Source organism: Dryas octopetala, chromosome 9 (assembly GCF_963921425.1).
Source record: "Dryas octopetala chromosome 9, drDryOcto1.1, whole genome shotgun sequence".
Classification (NCBI taxonomy): Eukaryota; Viridiplantae; Streptophyta; class Magnoliopsida; order Rosales; family Rosaceae; genus Dryas; species Dryas octopetala.
In genome coordinates, this window is record NC_141374.1 from 18292084 (window position 1) to 18310163 (window position 18080).

Genomic DNA, 18080 nt, shown 5'->3' on the forward strand with positions numbered 1-18080 from the left:
AATACAAGTGTGTAACCCCAGAGTTATGTATTACAATTTGGTGAAGCAAAAAATGAAACACCAACATCAATGTGCCAGTGTTAGTTTGAAATATCAATTTGTTGCCTTCTTGTATTCAGTTATAACCATTCACATCGTTCCATGAATGCTCTGACTAATACTAACTGGAAGCTATCTGACCTCCCAACCCAGAAGTATCAGCATATCAATGCTTATATTCTTTGTCTTTGTCAGCAAAAAAGAGATCACTCAGCATTAACAGAGAAGAATGCAGACTGTTTTTGTGAGTAATGTCAGCAGCAGAAATCAGTGCCATTGTATTTTGGAAATGAAGTAATGGCGGATTTCAACATAGCAGAATAGTATGCCATATGTCAATCTTAGGATTTCAGACAGTTGAGCAATCTGGTCCAAAACCCGCGACGAGGCTCTATTGCTTCTGGTGATTCAACAGGTTCCTTGAATTTTGCTGTCTCGCTCAATTCCTCAAATGAGTGAACAATGTTTTGAAGCCTTGCAACAAACTCTATCAACAGGGATGTAAATGTGGCTAATGACAACTGACTAGCATTTTCGTAGGTCTTGGATTCTTCCTCTGGCACTTCATCAGCCTTCGATGGAACACCTGCAGTCCATGAACTCTGTTTCATAAAAGTGCTTCTTGAGGGCAGGTTGGAGTGTTGAATATCAGGAGGTGTGGGCATGTTCAAGTGGTGGATTTCAGAGGGTGTGGAGCACATGCCAGTTGGCCTCCCGGGCATTTGGGCATTCCAACTTTGCAGCACAGGAAAAGATCTTAGATCAAGTACAGCTTCACTATGGGATTTGTATTCCCGGAATTTATTGTCATCATCATCAGTGCTGAAGAAGTCTTGAGGTTCTCCCAGCTCCTTTGATCGGTTTCCAATCTCCCAGCTTTCTGAATTGACAAGAAGGTATGACTTCTGGTCAATTTTCTTTTGCAACTCTTCTGCAGCATCATGCACTTCATTGAGTATATCTATTTCACCTAATTTCTCCATCCTTTTCAGTTTGTTTCCAAGTTCACGCAACACTCTAGCACCTTCAAAACCTACCCTTTGAAGCTCCTTACGAAATACTTGTCTTCGCTCAGGAGGAGCCTACATATACAAATATTACAAGTTAAAGAAAAAGGCATTATAACCTTTCCAATAAAAACATAATTAGATGATCAATAGAATAACTCAAGGAAAATTGCAAGTACTCTTATTAGTGATTCAAATGCACGAGGATCGTTATAGGTGAATGTACATAAAACAGGATAAGACATCCAATACTAGATATTATGTCCACCACAGGTTTCAATACTTGGCAAACCATGAGGAATGTAGTACAAGATATTGTAGGTCATTGTAAGTTATGTAATAAGAATTCTTCGGGACAAAACCGCCAGAGATGACTTCGCAGGAACAACTTTCCTAGGCATGATTATTGACAAAAGTTCACTTTTGGAATGAGCAATACTTTCAAAAGTTCTTCAAGAGGCTCAACATATCATCATTGTCATGCTACATCAAAGCATCTTTAAAGGCACAAATGAAATGAGAATACAAAGACTGTATCTTTGCAGTTAATAGCCTCACAATGAGGTTAGAGATGGAAATGCTTAGTACCTGTATTTCAGAAAGTATACATCCGTGCAATGCCATGATCATAAATGCACAATGCCTTAGTGCACCACTTACTTTTACATAGTTCTTCCATGGATATCTAAGCATCTTGTAACGACCATGAGGTGGCTCCCAGATAGCAAATCCCATCTTCAAATATAAATAATGAGTTAAAAAAAAACCACCTTTGCTAATGAAATGAATTGTCAATGCATCATCATATTACAATAAAGCATACCAGAGCCTCCTCTTGGCTTATAGATTCTACAGCAGATCTGTAGCCACTATAGAGTGGGTCATCAGAAGTCTGGTAGGTAAGAATTTTTGAAGGGACCCTCTCGTATTCAACACAATTAAGGTAACCATTAACACAACCTAAAAGATGATAGAGATAGTCAATGAAGAAAGCTATTATGACAAAACCAGGGTCTGGACAATTTTTTTTATTTTACATCAACAAAAAATTCAAAGCATATAGTAAATCAACCTTCCAAAGATTTTGCAACACCCATGAAATTTTTTACCACCAAGTTGTGTAGATCTTCACCAGCCCAGATGGGATAAATGCATATATTTACTCCCATACCAACACCAGCACCCAGTGCAATAAGCAAGAATCGTGACACGGCTGTATACAGAAATTCCCTCGTCTTATACCCAGATATCATGATGAAACAATATGTCATCAAGAACACCCGAAATCCGTATTCATAAGCCTTCATGGTTGGGTATAGCTTTGCATAACTTACAATAAATCCTAGCAACCACATAACATGTCATGAAAATAAAAATGGAAAAAAGAAATCAGCAACGTATATTGAACTTCCAAATGACTAACTCAGATTCTGATTGCAAATGCAGACCTACGATAAAGATACTAACGACAATAAGAGGTTCTTCCCATTGTCCAGATAACACAGATAACTCTGCCATACCCAAAGCAAGGCCTCCAGCAGAAAATGTCCCTAACCCACGGTTAAATCCTTTGCTCAGAGTCGCTCCTACAGAAGAACATGGCCACTGAAAATAAGAAAGTATCAAAGTAAAATAGACATATGTGTGCTCATGTTGGAACACAACCAAATTGCACTGAAAAAACAAAAAAATGCTTTGTGAATCCGTGGAATGATGATTTAAAGTTAAAACAAAAAATTAAATAAAAAAGAAGTTTAAAGTTACTATTAATTATAACCTAAAGAAAGATGATTTAACCAAAAACATCTGAACAAACAAAAAGATGTTGAATTGATTAAGGAAAGTTGTGCACCATAAAATTTTCTAGTGAAAAAGAAAAAAAATTAACTTCACTTTAATATTGAAATCATGAGCTCCCTGCTTTTTCAAATCCCTTCAGTGATTAGTGTCTGCAGTTCCACTAATAAAATACTGCACGTTAAAATTGGTTCGATTCTTATGGATTAGCAATGCCAACACTTTACATTAACAAAAAAAGAACATTAGCATAAAAACAATAATAATAATCAATCTTTGCAAAAATGAAAAGTTACATGCAAAGATACAGATACACGTACAGAGAGACATGCACAGAGACACACATAAAGCCAAAACCAAGACGTATAGAGCCAAAAAGACACTACCTATGCTAAACTCAAATATGAGCACAACAGTGAGAATGGCCCAAACCGAGTAGCGACTGAGCTGTTTGAGAGGCTCTTTGAGGAAAATCAGCACCGCAACGATCATCAAAGCTAGACCCATCTTTGCCGAGAACACGATCTTTCTCGGATCAGATCGACCCATCTGAATTGCCCTGTAAGTAACATCCTGTACAGTCCTGCAAAAGCTCACAATTCTATCGGAAACTGATCGAAAGGAGCAACAACGACGAGACTCATATGGGTGTTGTTCCTCCAGGTTGACGAAGCCCAGCTCGGAATAGTCCATGTGGGTTGAGAGCAACCTCTCTCTTTTCTCTTGGAAATTGTACTTGAACGAACCCATTTTCACTGCCATGTTTTCTTTTCAGGATTAAACAGAGGAAACAGAGGGAAACAGAGGGATTGAGGATCTTATAGAAGAAAAAAAAATACAAAAGAGGTATATGAACCAGTGTTGAATTTTTCTCCTCTTTTTCCTTTCTTTTTTTGGTGGTTATAGAATTTTTGGGTTTGGATCTCAGAAAAATTTGTAATTAAAGAAATGGGTTGTTTTTTTGGTAAGTAAATTAGAGAAATGGGTTTGATAAATTAGGTTCTGGATGCTCCAGCTAGCAAAAGAAAAAGGTACCAAATGCAAGTAAATGCATGGGTTTGGTTTTGATAGGGTGGAGGTCCTTATCGTTGGAAGTGTTGTGTAATGAACAACACCTATGCAACTCTATTTTCCATATTTAGAATAATAAAATAAATGAACTGGATTTAGACTAGTGAACACTGAACAAGAAGGAAAGAACATACCATTTCACTAATGAAATTGAATGAAATGAAAAAAGGGAACTTAAAAAGTCCTAAAATATAGCCAAATTTTGCTGGAAATTTGACCAGTACTCGGACTAGATTTGCCGGGGGAGGTCCAAAAATTCCCCACCTCAAAATTCCCATTACATTAATTCCACATAAAAAATGCACAACAAACTAATGTGACCCTAGTTATACATACATAGACTCCAACTATTTAAAGAAGAATATTACACTACACTAGTTATAATCCTAAACCCGCCTGGCTCAAATGCTTCTGGTGATCAACAGGTTCCTTGAATTTTGCTTTCTCACTTAATTCCTGAAATGACACAACAAGATTTTGAAGCCTTGCAACAAATTCTATCAACAGGGACGAAAATGTGGCTAACGACAATTGACTAGCATTTTCAAAGGTATTGGATTGATCCTGGGGCACTTCATCAGCCTTAAATGTAACACCTGCAGGCCATGAAATCTGTTTCATGAACGTGCTTCTTGAGGGAACACCTACGGGCAGGTTGGTGTGGTGGATATCAGGGGGTGTGAGCTGGTTGAAGGAGTGAATTTCAGGGTGTGTGGAGCTCTTGCCATTTGGTATCGCGGGCATTTGGTCATTCCAACTTTGCGCTAAAGGAAAAGATCTTAGATCAAGTACAGCTTCACTACGGGATTTGTATCCCCGGAATCTATTTTCACCATCATCCAAGTTCAATAAGTCTTGGATTTCTTCCAGCTCATTTGGCCGATTTCCAATCTCCCAGCTTTCTGAATTGACAAGAAGGTATGACTTCTGGTCGATTTTCTTTTGCAACTCTTCTGCAGCCTCATGCACTTCATTGAGTATATCTATAGGACCTAATTTCTCCAACTTTTTCATTTTGTCTCCAAGTTCACGTAACACTTTAGCACCTTCAAAACCTACCCTTTGAAGCTCCCTACGAAATACTTGTCTTCGCTCAGCAGGAGCCTACATATACAAACATTGGAAGTTAAAGAAAAAGACATTATAGCATTTGAAATAAAATCATAAATAGATGGATAGTTCAGAGGAAGAATTGCATTTTACTGCTTTATGAGAATTACAAATCAGAAGGAACTACTTTTGGAATGAGCAAAACTTTGAAAAATTCTTCAAGAGGCTCAACATATCATCATTGCCATGCTACATTAAAGCATCTTAAAATGCACAAATGAAATGAAAATACAAATACTGTATCTTTGCAGTTAATAGCCTCAAAATTTGTTGAGAGATGGAAATGTTTAGTACCTGTATTTCAGAAAGTATACATCCATGCAATGCCATGACCATGAACGCACAATGCCTTAGTGCACCACTTACTTTTACATAGTTCTTCCATGGATATCGAAGCATTTTGTAACGACCATGAGGTGGCTCCCAGATAGCAAATCCCATCTTCAAGCATAAATAAAGAGTTAAAAATAATCACCTTCGCTAATGCAAATGTATCATCATATTGCAATAAAGCATACCAGAGCGTCCTCTTGGCTTGTAGATTCTACAGCAGATCTGTAGCCACTATAGAGTGGGTCATCAGAAGCTTGGTAGGTAAGAATTTTGGAAGGCACCCTCTCATATTCAACACAATTAAGGAAACCATTGACACAACCTAAAGAAAGCTAAAGATAGTCAATAAAAGAAATTGATTATAAAAAAACCAAAAGTCTTTACGATGTCTACAACAAACTTAAAGAATATAGGAAAATCAACCTTCCAGAGATTTTGCAACACCCATGAAATTTTTTACCACCAAGTTGTGTAGATCTTCACCAGCCCAGATGGGATAAATTAATATATTTACTCCCAAACCAACACCAGCACCCAATGCAATAAGCAAGAATCGCGACACAGCTGTATGGATAAATTCCCTTGTCCTATACCCAGATACCATGATGTAACAATACGTCAACAAGAACACCCGAAATCCATATTCATAAGGCTTCATTGTTGGGTATAGCTTTGCATAAGTTGCAAAAAATGCTGGCGAACACACAACAACGTCATGAAAATTGAAACAAAAAAAGTTAGCAAGATATATTGAACTTCCGAATGACTGCCAAAAATAAAGTATAGTGATTGCAAATTCAAACCTATGATAAAGATACTAGCAAATATAACAGCTTCTTCCCACTCTCCAGCTAACCCACATAACTCTGCCATACCCAAAGCAAGGCCTCCAGCAGATAATGTTCCCAACCCACGGTTAAATCCTTTGCTCAGAGTCGCTCCTACAGAACAACATAGACACTGACATTAATAAAGTAAAATAGACATGCGTGTGCTCATGTTGGAACGCAACAAATTACACTGGAAAAAAAAATGGTGAATCTTAGCAATGAACAACCAGTAAAGGCCCAACACTAACTAAAAGGGATAAGAAAGATAATTAAAACCAAAAGGGAGATGATTGGCTTGATATAATAAAAAACATGTGAACAAACAAAAGGATTTGGATGATTAAGGAAAGCTGGGCACCATAACAACTTCTCGTGAAAAGATAAAATTAACTTCACTTCATCATTGCAATCATGAGCTCCATGCTTTTTTCAATTCATTTCAGTGATTACACTGTCTACTTTTTAAAATACTGCACGTTAAAATTGGTCCATTTCTTATGGATTAATAATTCCAACACTATTGTATGAACAAAAAAGAAAACTTTAGCATCAGAAAAACAAAGAACTCCATGTTTGCAATTATGAAACATTAAACGCAAAGATACAGACACACATACAGAGACATACCCAGAGACGCCCAACAGCACAGGCACACGTGCAAATTGACGAAGACCCAGATGACAAAATGACTAAAAATAGCCAAAAACAAAACGAATAGAGCCAACTAAAAAATAAACCAATACCTATGCTGAACTCAAATACCACCACAACAGTGAGAATGGCCCAAACCGAGTAGCGACTGAGCTCTTTGAAAGGCTCTTTGAGGAAAATCAGCAGCGAAATTATCACCAATGCCAGAGCCATCTTCGCCGAGAACATGATCTTTCTCGGATCGGATCGACCCATCTGAACTGCCCGGTAAGTAACATCTCGTACAGTCCTGCACCAGCTCACAATTCTGTCGGAAACTGATCCAAAAGAGCAACAACGAGAAGACCCATATGGCTGGTCCTCGAGGTGGACGAAGCCCAGCTCTGAATAGCCCTTGTTGATTGAGAGCAATCTCTCTCTTTTCTCTTGGAAAGTGTACTTGAACGAACCCATTTTCGCTGCCATTTTTTCCACTAGACACAGAGGAAAACAGAGGGATTGAGAAATTTGTAGAAGACAATTAGTACGAAAGAGGTACGACCAGTGTTGAATTTTTTTCTCTTTTTTCCCTTTTTTTGTGGTTACAGAACTTTTGGGTTTGGATCTCAAAAAAAGTTTATGATTAAAGAATTGGGTTTGGTTTTTGTTTTGTTTGTACTTTGTAAGCAAAATAAACAAATTGGGTTTCTTTTTGTTGGTAAGTAAATTAAAGAGATGGGTTTCTTGAATTTGGTACTGAATGTAAGGAAATTCATGGGTTTGGTTTTGATGGGGGTGGAGGGCCTTCAGGCCCTTATCCAGATACGAAAGTCGAAAGGAGGTCTTACTATTTTTCATTTATATTTTCCCACATCTATAAATTGAGAAACTAATAAATTAATGAAAGTGAATGTGAATGAATTGAAAAAGGAAACTTCAGAAGTCCAAGAATTATTGGCTTGTCGACTTCAAATATCAATGAGGAAATCTACTTTCCATGATGGGCAACTCAGGAGTCAGGACTTTTCATGCCTACTATTTAATACTCTTTTAATCTATAGAGGACCATTTAATACTACATTTTAGAATATTGCAGACACCATTTATGTAAAAGATGGAAATTATCTTTTGAATTGTAACTCTTGAATGTGGGGCATGTAACTTTAAGCATTCTTACTCTTCCTTTGAGTTTGATAGTATGGAGAACGACTGTGATATTTACATAACATTGCATATGCATTTGACTTCAAATAAAAATAAGTGAGTCAAACCGGTGATGTGAATATAATAGTGAGTTAGAAATAGGTCTCGAGTTTGATTCTCTTGAAAGTAGTAAAGAAAGATATAGCCAATTTTGCCGGCAAATTTGACAAGTGCTAGCAGCCTAGCACTGCCTTTTCCTATGTTAGCCCCAAAATTCCCCACCTCAAAATCTCAAATGCTCATTACATTAATTTCAAATAAAAACGCACAACAAACTAATGTAAGTTTGTGACACTAGTTATACATACATACACACTCCAAGCTCTTGTAGTTTTAAATGGGAATGAGTTCCTGGTTTAATTATATTTCTGATTGTACACAAGTTTCAACTTGGTTGTAATTGGATATGAGATTCCAAGAATTGATCAAAGGTCTCTGGCTCTGCTCATGGTTTTCGTCATCATCGCCGCTATTATTGTTGGTGTTGCTGATGAGCTCTTGTATGTCCAGTATTTCAACTCTGCGATTTGTCTTCTTCCTTATCTTGATGGCTACGTCCTGTGGACTAAATCTTCCATACACCATCACCCTGCACTCCTTCTTTTCTATCATATGGGTCTCCAAACCTGTATATATATATATATATATATTCATGTACGTAATCATGAAGAAAAACAAACAGGTATGCATGAGATTGAGAGATTAGAGTAGAGAATTAGAGAACTTTGATCCATTTCCAAGAGGGCTTCAATGAATGAAATTCTCACCTCGCATATCAAGGAGTGCTCTCCTCACTTTTCTGTAACAACCATTGCAGTCAATATTGATTCTCATCAGCATGCAGTAGAACTGAACATGATGATCATGATTATCATCAGATTATGTAAATATAGTAGCTAGCTAGAAATTAAATATAGTACCTTGTCTGTCATGAAATCCTTATCAGAGATCAGAGATGTAATACTGTTGCTTTGCTTCAGAATCCAAAATGGTGGAATAGACAACACAAAAAGGTTGATAATAAAAGGCAATAATGCATGGGATAATATAGAAAACTAATGAAAAAGGAGAGTATCAACTATCATTATGAGCTGGTTATAATTCTCTGTTGATTCATGGAGTTCTGTTCATCTATTCATCTTGGAATCTGATTCTTCCCATGCAAAGCAAAGATATGTAGAGGTTGTCAATGAGGTTAGATTTTCTCATTATATTCTTGACTTCTTTGCATTGTTTAATTTGCAATTCTCACATGCACTAAGCAAGAGCATCCCCTTTCTTGCTTCCTGAGGTGCCTATGCCGACACAAAGGCATCACTTTTCTTAATACCCTTTTAATTTTCAAATGGTAAAAGCCTTCATCCAGGTGAAATGGGAAAGTTTATTTGACTCCAAGGAATTGAATTCTTTTTGGGATTTCAAAATTCCTCTCCTTTTTTTTTTTTCTTCTCTAAATTTCTCTCTCTGTGTATCTCTCTGCAATCTAGTGAATGATAAATCTGGCTTTGAAATTAAGCAGAAAATGGTTTCAGGAAACACACACCAATTACTTATTTTATAAGCCAATACTTAATTTTGTACTCTTAATGTATTAGATACATTAGAAACCTCTAGGCTGCTTGCAGGGCCAAGAACTATTAACATGTTACTCATCTTAGCCAACATCAGAAATAGTACTCATAGCTAAAAGCTTTGGCATCCTGCTATGTAAGATAGAGGGTTATATATATGTGATCAACTTATACACGCTAGAGAACATAATTAATACTCGGTAATTATACACAGAGGAAATCCAATAATTCGTTATACAAAAGGGTTTTCACGCAATCAAAGACGGTGATGGAGGGAAGAAAATCTTGCAATCCATGAGGCTTTGTGAGATAGGGTTCTGCAGAAGGCAGGCACTTTTCTTAGAGATCCTTTACGGACAGATTTACGAGTGAGTGTAACCTTCTTGTCTAAAAGATGTACCATTATGGACTCCACATCTGCAAAGTTAAATGTACAACCCACATCAACAAGAACAATACCAATCATATGATGCATATCTAATAGCTCAATCAAGGCTTTGAGAAACTCTTACCATCAACATCTGAAATCGCCTTGGCTGTGCTCTTCTGGCACTTGGTGCATCGTAAATCAGCAGCTATAACCACTTCCTGGGTCTAGTTCCAATAGTACCCCAATCATATATATTTACATTTTTCATAGTAACATATAATATTTAAGCATGAACTACGTACCAACATCAATATATATCTACATATGTGTTCGAAAGCAGTGAATGAGTGAGTGAGCGAGCGAGTGGGGGAGGGGACTAACCAGAGGTATTTCTAAGGTTCTAGCAGAAGCAGTGACTCGAGGACGTAGCCACCTATTGGCCTTGTGAGTTTTTAGTCGAGCAAACTTCTTCTTAACCCAACAAGTCGGATACATGACTTTGTTGTGTGAATCTTTTAAAAACCAAGGCAATGATAAACCATAAACCATTACCATATATATAATAGAATAAAAAAGAATGCTTATATATATGTATTCATTAAATCTGCTTGGCTTCAGTTCACCTACTGATTAATACAAAAAGGGAAAGGTTTGATTGTTCAAACGAATTGGACCATTTGATTCAGAAATCTGATCTATATGATTTAGAGCGATGCCTTAAGAAAATCCTCAGTTCTTGAATGGCCTTAAACTTTTCTCGCTCATTTTTCCTTTCTTTTACTTCTCATTCAAAAATGGACGTACAGAAACAGAATCATGGAATTGTGGTCCAATGGTATATGTACAGGGGACTTTTTGAATCACAGCAAACACTTTATGCTTTAGGAGTTTTATGATCAATGAGCATTTACGTCATTACATGGAGAAGGTGAAGAAAGAAATGAAGGTTTTAAATTTATCATCAATTTGTACCTAAAATGGCAGAACTTACAGGTAGAACATCGATCAATCAGACAATCACATTAATTTTTTAAATTGTTTTTTGTTTTTGCTTGATTTATGGAGGTCTTAAAGGTTAACTGGATGTTGATACCTTATTTTGACAAGATGTTTAAATTGTTGGAAGTTCTTTATCCCAATATAAATTAGAAGTTAATTTCATAGTTCATACCATTTAAGGACTCGAATTTCAGTAGATCATGACCCATGACCAGAAATTTGATGTTTCTCTCTCTCTCTCTCTCTCCTTTTTTTCATTTTTTTTACTTGTACAAAAATGTAAAATTCAAAGTTTGTTTTATGTCATTTGAACTGTGGTAAAAGGGTACACATCCAAATACACTCGCAAAATTCAAGGCTAGCTAGTTTTCCAATCACAAAAATTTGATTATTTGAGCAATTGAGCTTAATGCGCATGTTAGTTAAGCATACCTTTGGGAATCTGAGCAAGAATCACATGCAGAACAACACACACTTTGCATGTAGCAACAAACACTCAAAATTACATGCACATAATTCATCTATTTACACCTTTGGGGAAAGAGAGCAAGACGTGCATGCCGAATAACACACACCAAGCATGTAGCAAATCACACTCAAAACATGCATATGCTACTATTTACACCTTGGTAATCTCTAGTTCTTCTACATAAGGAGACAACATGGCTTCTCTTCACTCTCTGCTTCAATACCCTTTTGCAATTTCCTCTCTGACTCTACTCCTTCTCATTTCGCTTCCGCAATCCACCCTTTCACAAAACTCCAACTCCTCAACCCCTACCATATCTCAATGCGCCCCACAGCTGCTTCCTCTGGCCGCTTGTGCACCATTTGTGCAAGGCACTGCCCAATCACCTGCACAATCATGTTGTAACAACCTCAACACAGTCTATAGCCAGCAGCCAAACTGCCTTTGCATTTTGCTGAATGGCACTACTTTGAGCTCTTTCCCTATTAACAGCACGCGTGCGCTTCAGCTCCCTGCTCTTTGCAGCCTTCAAATTGACATCTATGCTTGTCCAGGTAAATTCTCTGCTCTGAGTCCAACTCTGGTAAGTGTTAAGTCAGGTGTAAATGGTTATATTAGCATTTTACTGGGTATCATTTTTTGGCTCCAATTTTATTTTATTTTTTCCTTCTTTGGTGGTTTTGTTGCAGGGGTACAGGTGCCTCCTAGCTCACCTAGTTCTCAAGTTTCACTTGGGTCAAACTCCAACTCAACTGCTACTAATTCTACAGTCGCTGGTATGAAAAAATATCAACCTTTTACATTTGTCTATAATCCCTCTAATTAATATAGTGATTCCCTCAAAAGTAATTAGCAATTAAAAAATAGTATGAACTATCACTATCCATCAGATTGACTTTGCTTGTTTTTAATCTTTTTCCTATACCCTCTAGGCTCATAAATTCGATTATTTCAATTAGATTTTTCCTATTCAGGTCTTGAATTCTGACTTGGGTTTGTTATGATTCTCTATTTTATTGGGATTTCAGCCTCTCCAATGGTTCAAGCTGCACCAAGACCCATGGTGGGGTTAGGGTTTGGCAGAAGTGCTGGTATCAAATTGAAGAAGGGCAGCTATCTCGCAGTGGTGTTGGCTATGGCAGGTTTTCTGATGACTGGAGTTCTATCTTGAATCTGATTTATACCACCATATTATAGTTATCAATGGGTTTTAACGGTGTGTTTAGAGAATTTATCTATTACTTAGGACCAGTATGAGATATTATTACGTAGGTAATAGTAGCTTCACTTTCCTCGATTTCAATGTTATTTTTTTTTTATGAGTACAATGCTGTTGACTTCTACAGTTCTATTTATTTGAATAAAAATAGTGGTTTTAAGTATATGTACAGTATAGCGGTTTGGTTGTCAAAGGCCATCCACTTATATGTAGTCCTATAGAAAAACCACGACTGAGGGCCCTAGGCTCCTAATACAACATAAAATTGGTCTTTGATCACATAGATCCTTCTGCAGTGCAGAAAAATTTAAAGCCTATCTCCAATTTCTTAAAGGCTTAATTATCGATTTACCACCCAAAACTGTAACTCATTCCCACTTTACCACCTGAAAGTTTTTTTGTCTCAAATTACCACCTGTAACTTACACTCGTGTCTCATTTTACATTGTTCCGTCAATAATTCTGTTAATGCTGACGTGGCGCGCTGGATGTGCGCCACGTGTCACATCTTTTTTTGTATTTTTTTTTATTTTTCTATTTTTATAAACTTTGAAAATTAATTAAAAATAGCTCCGAGCTTAGAAAAATACACGGAAAATTCCTACTGACTTGTCTTGACTAGTACTAATTTACTATGGGGTCAAAATGCCAATTTTCCCTCTAAAAATTTTCAAAAAATTTGGAAAGTCTAAATTTATTTCTAGAAAATTAAAATACTCTAGACTCTTTGGAAATTCATAAAATAATCTCCCGAACTCCAAAAAATATGAGGTCTGCACCGTTAGTCTTCTAAAAACTAACAATACCTTTCTCGTGAACACTTGCTACCCAAAAGACCTCTCGGTCTTAGAGAAAAATAAAATTCCCTATAAAATAAATTCTAGAAAAATTCTAGAATTTCTGTAAAGTCTCAAAATAATTCTCTAAAACAGGCTTTTGGTAATTTTTCGAAATATTTTTGAGAATTTGTCCAAGAGTTTACGAAAATTCTAGAATTTTTTCTAGAATTTATTTAATAGAGGAAATTTTATTTTAATTTTTTAGAAATAAATTTGGACTTTCTAATTTTTTTGGAAATTTTTTAGAGGGAAAATTGGTAATTTAACCTTATAGTAAATTAGTGCTAGTCAAGACGAGTTTGTAGAAATTTTTCGTGTATTTTTCTGAGTTCGGAGCTATTTTTAATTAATTTTCAAAGTTTATAAAAATAAAAAAATGCGAAAAATAAAAAAAGATGTGACACGTGGCGCACATCTAGCGCGCCACGTCAGCATTAACGGCCAGATCGTCAGCATTAACGGAATTGTTGACGGAACAAGGTAAAATGGGACACAGATGTAAGTTACAGGTGGTAATCTGGGACAAAAAAACTTTCAGGTGGTAAAGTGGGAATGAGTTATAATTTTGGGTGGTAAATCAATAATTAAGCCTTTCTTAAAAACCTCAAACTGCCTCAGCTTTAAGTACTTCCTCTCAAACTACAATTTTCCATAGCATTTCCCCAGATGGCCTTGCAAAGTATAAACCCTAGGTGGACAATGTGAAAGCAAATTACATTGATAGACATTTTGACAATTTGCTTGAAACCTCAATACTTATAACTTATAAGCCTTTCTGTAGGACTGTATCAACTGCACAAGATATTTAAACACAATTCAGAAAAGATGTTTATATATGGAAACATCACCTTACAAATTGAGATATTAACTTTGACACAAAAGTTTCTTTGCCTAGGATTGTATCATATATCAGATTGTAAAGGTCATTTCATTCATTCCAAACTGGGAGCCACTTCAGTTGGGTTGGATTCAAAGACATCTGGGTTTGATGCCTCAGGTTCTTCCAGAAGCTCCTGAGACTGGATTGCATCTTTGTATACAGGAGTCTCCTTGAAATCAGTTGCCCCTTCATTGTAAGTAGCAACAGCAATACCACAAGCAACAAGCTGTGGACAAAAAGGGGTCAAACATTAGCCTTAGATGCAAAGTGGAAGCTGAAACTTTGTGTGGTAGTATTTATTCATTAAGAGCTAGATATCCTGAACAAGTGTTAGTTAACAGCTGATCGATCCCAACATTTCATAATCAAAAAGTAAAAGCAAATAGAACTCCTTAAATTTCATCTTCAGGTTTTCTTCATATAACCAGTTCCAGCAGGTAATAAACATTTTGTTGGGCGGTTCAAAAGTTTAGCTATTAACAATTTTCCTGCCAAAGGCTGAAAAGATTTATCATTTTCTCCTTTCTTACTACATGTCATAGCTGTACATTGACCCTGGAAAACTTGTTGAGATTAAGAAATTAGTAAAGAAAGTTATGGTGGCAATCACTTGGTGGGTGACCGTGAGATCAGCAGACAGAAAATATAGAAATTGGGCAGCCTAGATGTTAGCAAGCTCTTCCTTCACCTTATTTAGTAAAGTTGTCAGCTTTGTAAAAGATTAAAGTCCTATTATGAAGTAATTTCTAGGTGATCATGTAAAGAGGTTAAGGCTAACATTAACAATGTTGTGGGGATCTTTTGCTGTGGTGATAATGAATGGCAGCTGAGTTTCAATTTCCAAAGCAACTTTCACTTACCCTTCTGAAAATTGCAACATGGAGGGACAAGGTTTACAGTGTTGGATAAGGAACTTCACTAGCGACTTAATTCAACAGGGCCTTGCTTGTGAAGCATTACTCCATTAATTAACAGAGGACTCTGTCTCTGAAGCAAAGTCATGAGTCATTGCACCCTATAAATGAGGATTGAGTATAACATGGATGGTTTGGACTTTGGAATAACATCATGACCATAAAATCAGTTCTATCTTCCCTCCAAAGATTGAATATATTGAAGCATTCACTATAATTCAGAAAAGTCCTAGTGCTCCTAAACTTTTAGCACCAAATACACAACAGAAAAACAAAGGACCAAAATTTACTAAGAGCAGAGTATACATACCGAAAAGACAATACCAAAAGCCCACATGTACTCCACAAAGAATCCAAGAGCGTCCCATTTCTCACCTTCCCAGAAGCAAGGCTCATCACCCGGAAGCTTAGGCAAGAAATACCCATCATCAACATTATCAACAACACCAACACCACCACCAATGTTTTGAATATCTGAACGGTTCTGATCAAGACCACCTCTTTCTTGGTCTCTGGTCGTGGTGGTGCTCCTCCTGTCCTTGCTGTCGGACCGCCCGGTTCTGGAAGTGAACCGCTTGGCTGAGACTACGTGGAGGGCTCTTTTAGGGGAGAGAGGGAAAAGAACGTGGCGTTGAGTGGAGGGGTTGCTGTAGGGATGTCTGGTGGAGCTGCTGTAGGGGAGTCTAGCTCCACCGTTAGTCCCACTGTTGGCTACTATGGTTAGAGCCATGAGTGGAGGAGAGTAAGTTCGAGTTCTCTCTGCAGAAACTGAAGGCTGCAATCTTTTGCGTTCTGTGTGTGTGGATGAGAGTGATAAGATGATAATGGATGCTTCTTCAAACTTGACCCGATTCGTTTCACCAGTGGGCATTTGGGCTATCCCGCTTGGCCCAAGTGACCCAACCAATAATCCTTTGAGGGAGGGGGGGGGGGGGGGATTACTCACACCACCCTAAAAAGGACTGAGTTAACCACCCCTTCATTTTTTTGCCTATTTGCCCTGTATTAAAAAAAAAAAACTTAGTTTTCCAATTTGGCCGGCCACCCATCCCCATCGCCGGCGCAACCCCACCCCTCCCCATCATCGATCGACCTTGTCCCTCCCCATCGCTGGCGCGACCCAACCCACCCACCTACCCACCCACCCCCCCAACCACCCTTCTCTCTCTCTCTTCCTTCTCTCTGCCTCCCTCCCTCACCGAACCACTATGGGTGCCCGGCGCGACTCCAGATCTGGGCATTTGGGGTCGTGCCACCCACCCATGGTGGTCCGGTGTAGGCCTCACCAAAAAGCCCAAGGCCCGAAGCCCGCCCGGCCCATTAGGCCCGAAGCCCGATTTGGCCCGAAAATTGGGCCGGCCCGGCCCGGCCCGAAAGTCTCTTGGGTTGGGCTTGGGCCATCCCCTTGAAGTCCATGGGCCGCCCGAAGCCCGGCCCGTTTAGGCCCGCCCAAAGCCCGACCCAAAGCCCAATTTGGAAATCATAACATATTTAATAGGTTTTTTTGTTTGTTTACTATAATAAATTATTAATATGCTTATTAAGTTATTATATAATACTATAATGTTAGTAAATAGTAATAGTGTAAACTATGTAATACCATAAATAATAAAGTAATAAACTTTTAAAATTATATACAACATTACAAGTATAATAAAATAGAAATGTATATGTGTATATACAATTTTTATAATACAAGTATAATTAAAGTTATTAAACCACAATCGTCATTTCATTGATTCAACGATCTGAACCGTTCATTTTCTATTTTCATAGTCAAAGATCATTCTTACAAAAAATCGGCTAAATCGGAATTCATCTACCCATTCGATTATCATTAGAAAAACCACGATCGTTCATTAATTCGACCACCGTTACATTTAGAAAAATCACTTTTACATCTTCGATTAAGCTAATTTTTTGCAAGAATTCTCTTTGAGTGGAGAACTAAAACTTGAACGGTTCGGATCGTTGAAAACAAGATCGATATGTGAGCTTCTACATATAAATACACTTGAAGAGTATAATTCTAATAACTTTCCCGTTGAAACCTTATTGTTTCCATAATTATGAAGACCACAACGTGATTTCAACAATCTGACCTGTTCATTTTCTATGTTCATAGTCAAAGATCATCCGTACAAAAAATCGGCTAAATCGAAATTCATCTACCCATTCAATGATCATTAGAAAAACCACGATCGTTCATTAATTTGACCACCATTATGTCACTTTTACATCTCCGATTGAGCTAATTTTTTGCACAAATTATCTTTGAGTGAGGAACTAAAATTTGAACGGTTTGGATCGTTGACAACACAATTGCATCGTTTGTTTATAAAAATATGTAATAAAATATATAATAATACATATTGAGGTATACCTCAACTTATTTATGTTGAGGTATGACCTTGTTAGGGCCCACACGAGTCGTTTTGTGTCGATCCGAACCGTTCAATTTTTACATCTTCATTGATAGATCATACTTGCAAAAAATTAGCCAAATCCGAAATCATTTGCCTATCTAACTTTGATAAAACAAATTGACCGTTTCATCGAAAATATTTGGTTCGTCCATTTATTTGATCAAAGTTAGATAAGCAAATGATTTTTGATTTGGCTAATTTTTTGCAAGGATGATCTATCTATGGAGATGTAAAAATTGAACGGTTCGGATCGACACAAAACGACTCGTGTGGGCCCCAATAGGGTATACCTCAACATAAATAAGTTGAGGTATACCTCAACAGAAGGAGCCTGTGTACATTTATGTTTTATTATAGTTGTAATGTTGTATAT

The 18080-nt window shown here is 37.2% G+C and overlaps 6 protein-coding genes across 7 annotated transcripts; 1 reads left to right on the plus strand and 5 right to left on the minus strand.

Annotated features, from left to right (window-relative positions):
- Positions 1–2: 2 nt before the first annotated feature.
- LOC147275198 (aluminum-activated malate transporter 9-like) lies at positions 3–3605 on the minus strand. The gene is made up of 6 exons (XM_086256957.1): positions 3230–3605; positions 2495–2632; positions 2119–2388; positions 1870–2006; positions 1635–1781; positions 3–1121 (listed from the first exon to the last, which is right to left on the minus strand). The coding sequence occupies exons 1-6, from the start codon at positions 3603–3605 to the stop codon at positions 381–383; spliced, it is 1809 nt and encodes a 602-aa protein (XP_086113083.1). The 3' UTR covers positions 3–380.
- Positions 3606–4036: 431 nt separating this feature from the next.
- LOC147275199 (aluminum-activated malate transporter 9-like) lies at positions 4037–7642 on the minus strand. 2 transcript variants are annotated; one of them, XM_086256250.1, is made up of 6 exons: positions 6931–7642; positions 6233–6298; positions 5781–6050; positions 5543–5679; positions 5319–5465; positions 4037–5018 (listed from the first exon to the last, which is right to left on the minus strand). In XM_086256250.1, the coding sequence occupies exons 1-6, from the start codon at positions 7301–7303 to the stop codon at positions 4293–4295; spliced, it is 1719 nt and encodes a 572-aa protein (XP_086112376.1). In that variant the 5' UTR covers positions 7304–7642; the 3' UTR covers positions 4037–4292. The 2 variants fall into 2 exon arrangements, with proteins under 2 accessions (XP_086112376.1, XP_086112375.1); XM_086256249.1 differs by having other exon boundaries at positions 6161–6298; positions 6931–7641.
- A 558-nt stretch (positions 7643–8200) lies between these two features.
- On the minus strand, positions 8201–9302 carry LOC147275200 (heavy metal-associated isoprenylated plant protein 25-like). The gene is made up of 3 exons (XM_086228139.1): positions 8941–9302; positions 8788–8869; positions 8201–8646 (listed from the first exon to the last, which is right to left on the minus strand). Exons 1-3 carry the CDS (start codon positions 8950–8952, stop codon positions 8381–8383), a joined length of 360 nt encoding a protein of 119 aa, XP_086084265.1. The 5' UTR covers positions 8953–9302; the 3' UTR covers positions 8201–8380.
- Positions 9303–9640: 338 nt separating this feature from the next.
- LOC147275201 (uncharacterized) lies at positions 9641–10484 on the minus strand. Its single transcript, XM_086228522.1, has 3 exons — positions 10343–10484; positions 10104–10185; positions 9641–10008 (listed from the first exon to the last, which is right to left on the minus strand). The coding sequence occupies exons 1-3, from the start codon at positions 10454–10456 to the stop codon at positions 9848–9850; spliced, it is 357 nt and encodes a 118-aa protein (XP_086084648.1). The 5' UTR covers positions 10457–10484; the 3' UTR covers positions 9641–9847.
- Positions 10485–11497: 1013 nt separating this feature from the next.
- LOC147275202 (Bifunctional inhibitor/lipid-transfer protein/seed storage 2S albumin superfamily protein) lies at positions 11498–12975 on the plus strand. Its single transcript, XM_086228019.1, has 2 exons — positions 11498–12205; positions 12458–12975. The coding sequence occupies exons 1-2, from the start codon at positions 11623–11625 to the stop codon at positions 12598–12600; spliced, it is 726 nt and encodes a 241-aa protein (XP_086084145.1). The 5' UTR covers positions 11498–11622; the 3' UTR covers positions 12601–12975.
- A 1316-nt stretch (positions 12976–14291) lies between these two features.
- Positions 14292–16083, minus strand: LOC147275203 (AT-rich interactive domain protein). The gene is made up of 2 exons (XM_086257192.1): positions 15592–16083; positions 14292–14593 (listed from the first exon to the last, which is right to left on the minus strand). The coding sequence occupies exons 1-2, from the start codon at positions 16009–16011 to the stop codon at positions 14420–14422; spliced, it is 594 nt and encodes a 197-aa protein (XP_086113318.1). The 5' UTR covers positions 16012–16083; the 3' UTR covers positions 14292–14419.
- Between the last annotated feature and the right edge of the window lie 1997 nt (positions 16084–18080).

Bases quoted from the DNA above. Each gene is read 5' to 3' on its own strand.
- LOC147275203 (XM_086257192.1), bottom strand. From the start codon at position 16,011: ATGGCTCTAACCATAGTAGCCAACAGTGGGACTAACGGTGGAGCTAGA. The intron at 14,594-15,591 runs GTATGTATACTC...TTTTGTCCACAG, and splicing joins CTTTTGGTATTGTCTTTTCG to CTTGTTGCTTGTGGTATTGC.
- LOC147275199 (XM_086256249.1), bottom strand. From the start codon at position 7,303: ATGGCAGCGAAAATGGGTTCGTTCAAGTACACTTTCCAAGAGAAAAGA. The intron at 5,466-5,542 runs GTATGCTTTATT...TTATGCTTGAAG, and splicing joins CAAGCCAAGAGGACGCTCTG to ATGGGATTTGCTATCTGGGA. The intron at 5,019-5,318 runs GTACTAAACATT...TTGTATATGTAG, and splicing joins GTATACTTTCTGAAATACAG to GCTCCTGCTGAGCGAAGACA.
- LOC147275202 (XM_086228019.1), top strand. From the start codon at position 11,623: ATGGCTTCTCTTCACTCTCTGCTTCAATACCCTTTTGCAATTTCCTCT. The intron at 12,206-12,457 runs GTATGAAAAAAT...TTGGGATTTCAG, and splicing joins TACTAATTCTACAGTCGCTG to CCTCTCCAATGGTTCAAGCT.
- LOC147275198 (XM_086256957.1), bottom strand. From the start codon at position 3,605: ATGGCAGTGAAAATGGGTTCGTTCAAGTACAATTTCCAAGAGAAAAGA. The intron at 2,007-2,118 runs GTTGATTTACTA...ATCATCTTTTAG, and splicing joins TGTTGCAAAATCTTTGGAAG to GTTGTGTTAATGGTTACCTT. The intron at 1,782-1,869 runs GTATGCTTTATT...TTATATTTGAAG, and splicing joins TAAGCCAAGAGGAGGCTCTG to ATGGGATTTGCTATCTGGGA.
- LOC147275200 (XM_086228139.1), bottom strand. The intron at 8,647-8,787 runs GTGAGAATTTCA...ATATATATACAG, and splicing joins AGCACTCCTTGATATGCGAG to GTTTGGAGACCCATATGATA.
- LOC147275201 (XM_086228522.1), bottom strand. From the start codon at position 10,456: ATGTATCCGACTTGTTGGGTTAAGAAGAAGTTTGCTCGACTAAAAACT. The intron at 10,186-10,342 runs GTTAGTCCCCTC...TATTGGAACTAG, and splicing joins GAACCTTAGAAATACCTCTG to ACCCAGGAAGTGGTTATAGC. The intron at 10,009-10,103 runs GTAAGAGTTTCT...TTAACTTTGCAG, and splicing joins GGCGATTTCAGATGTTGATG to ATGTGGAGTCCATAATGGTA.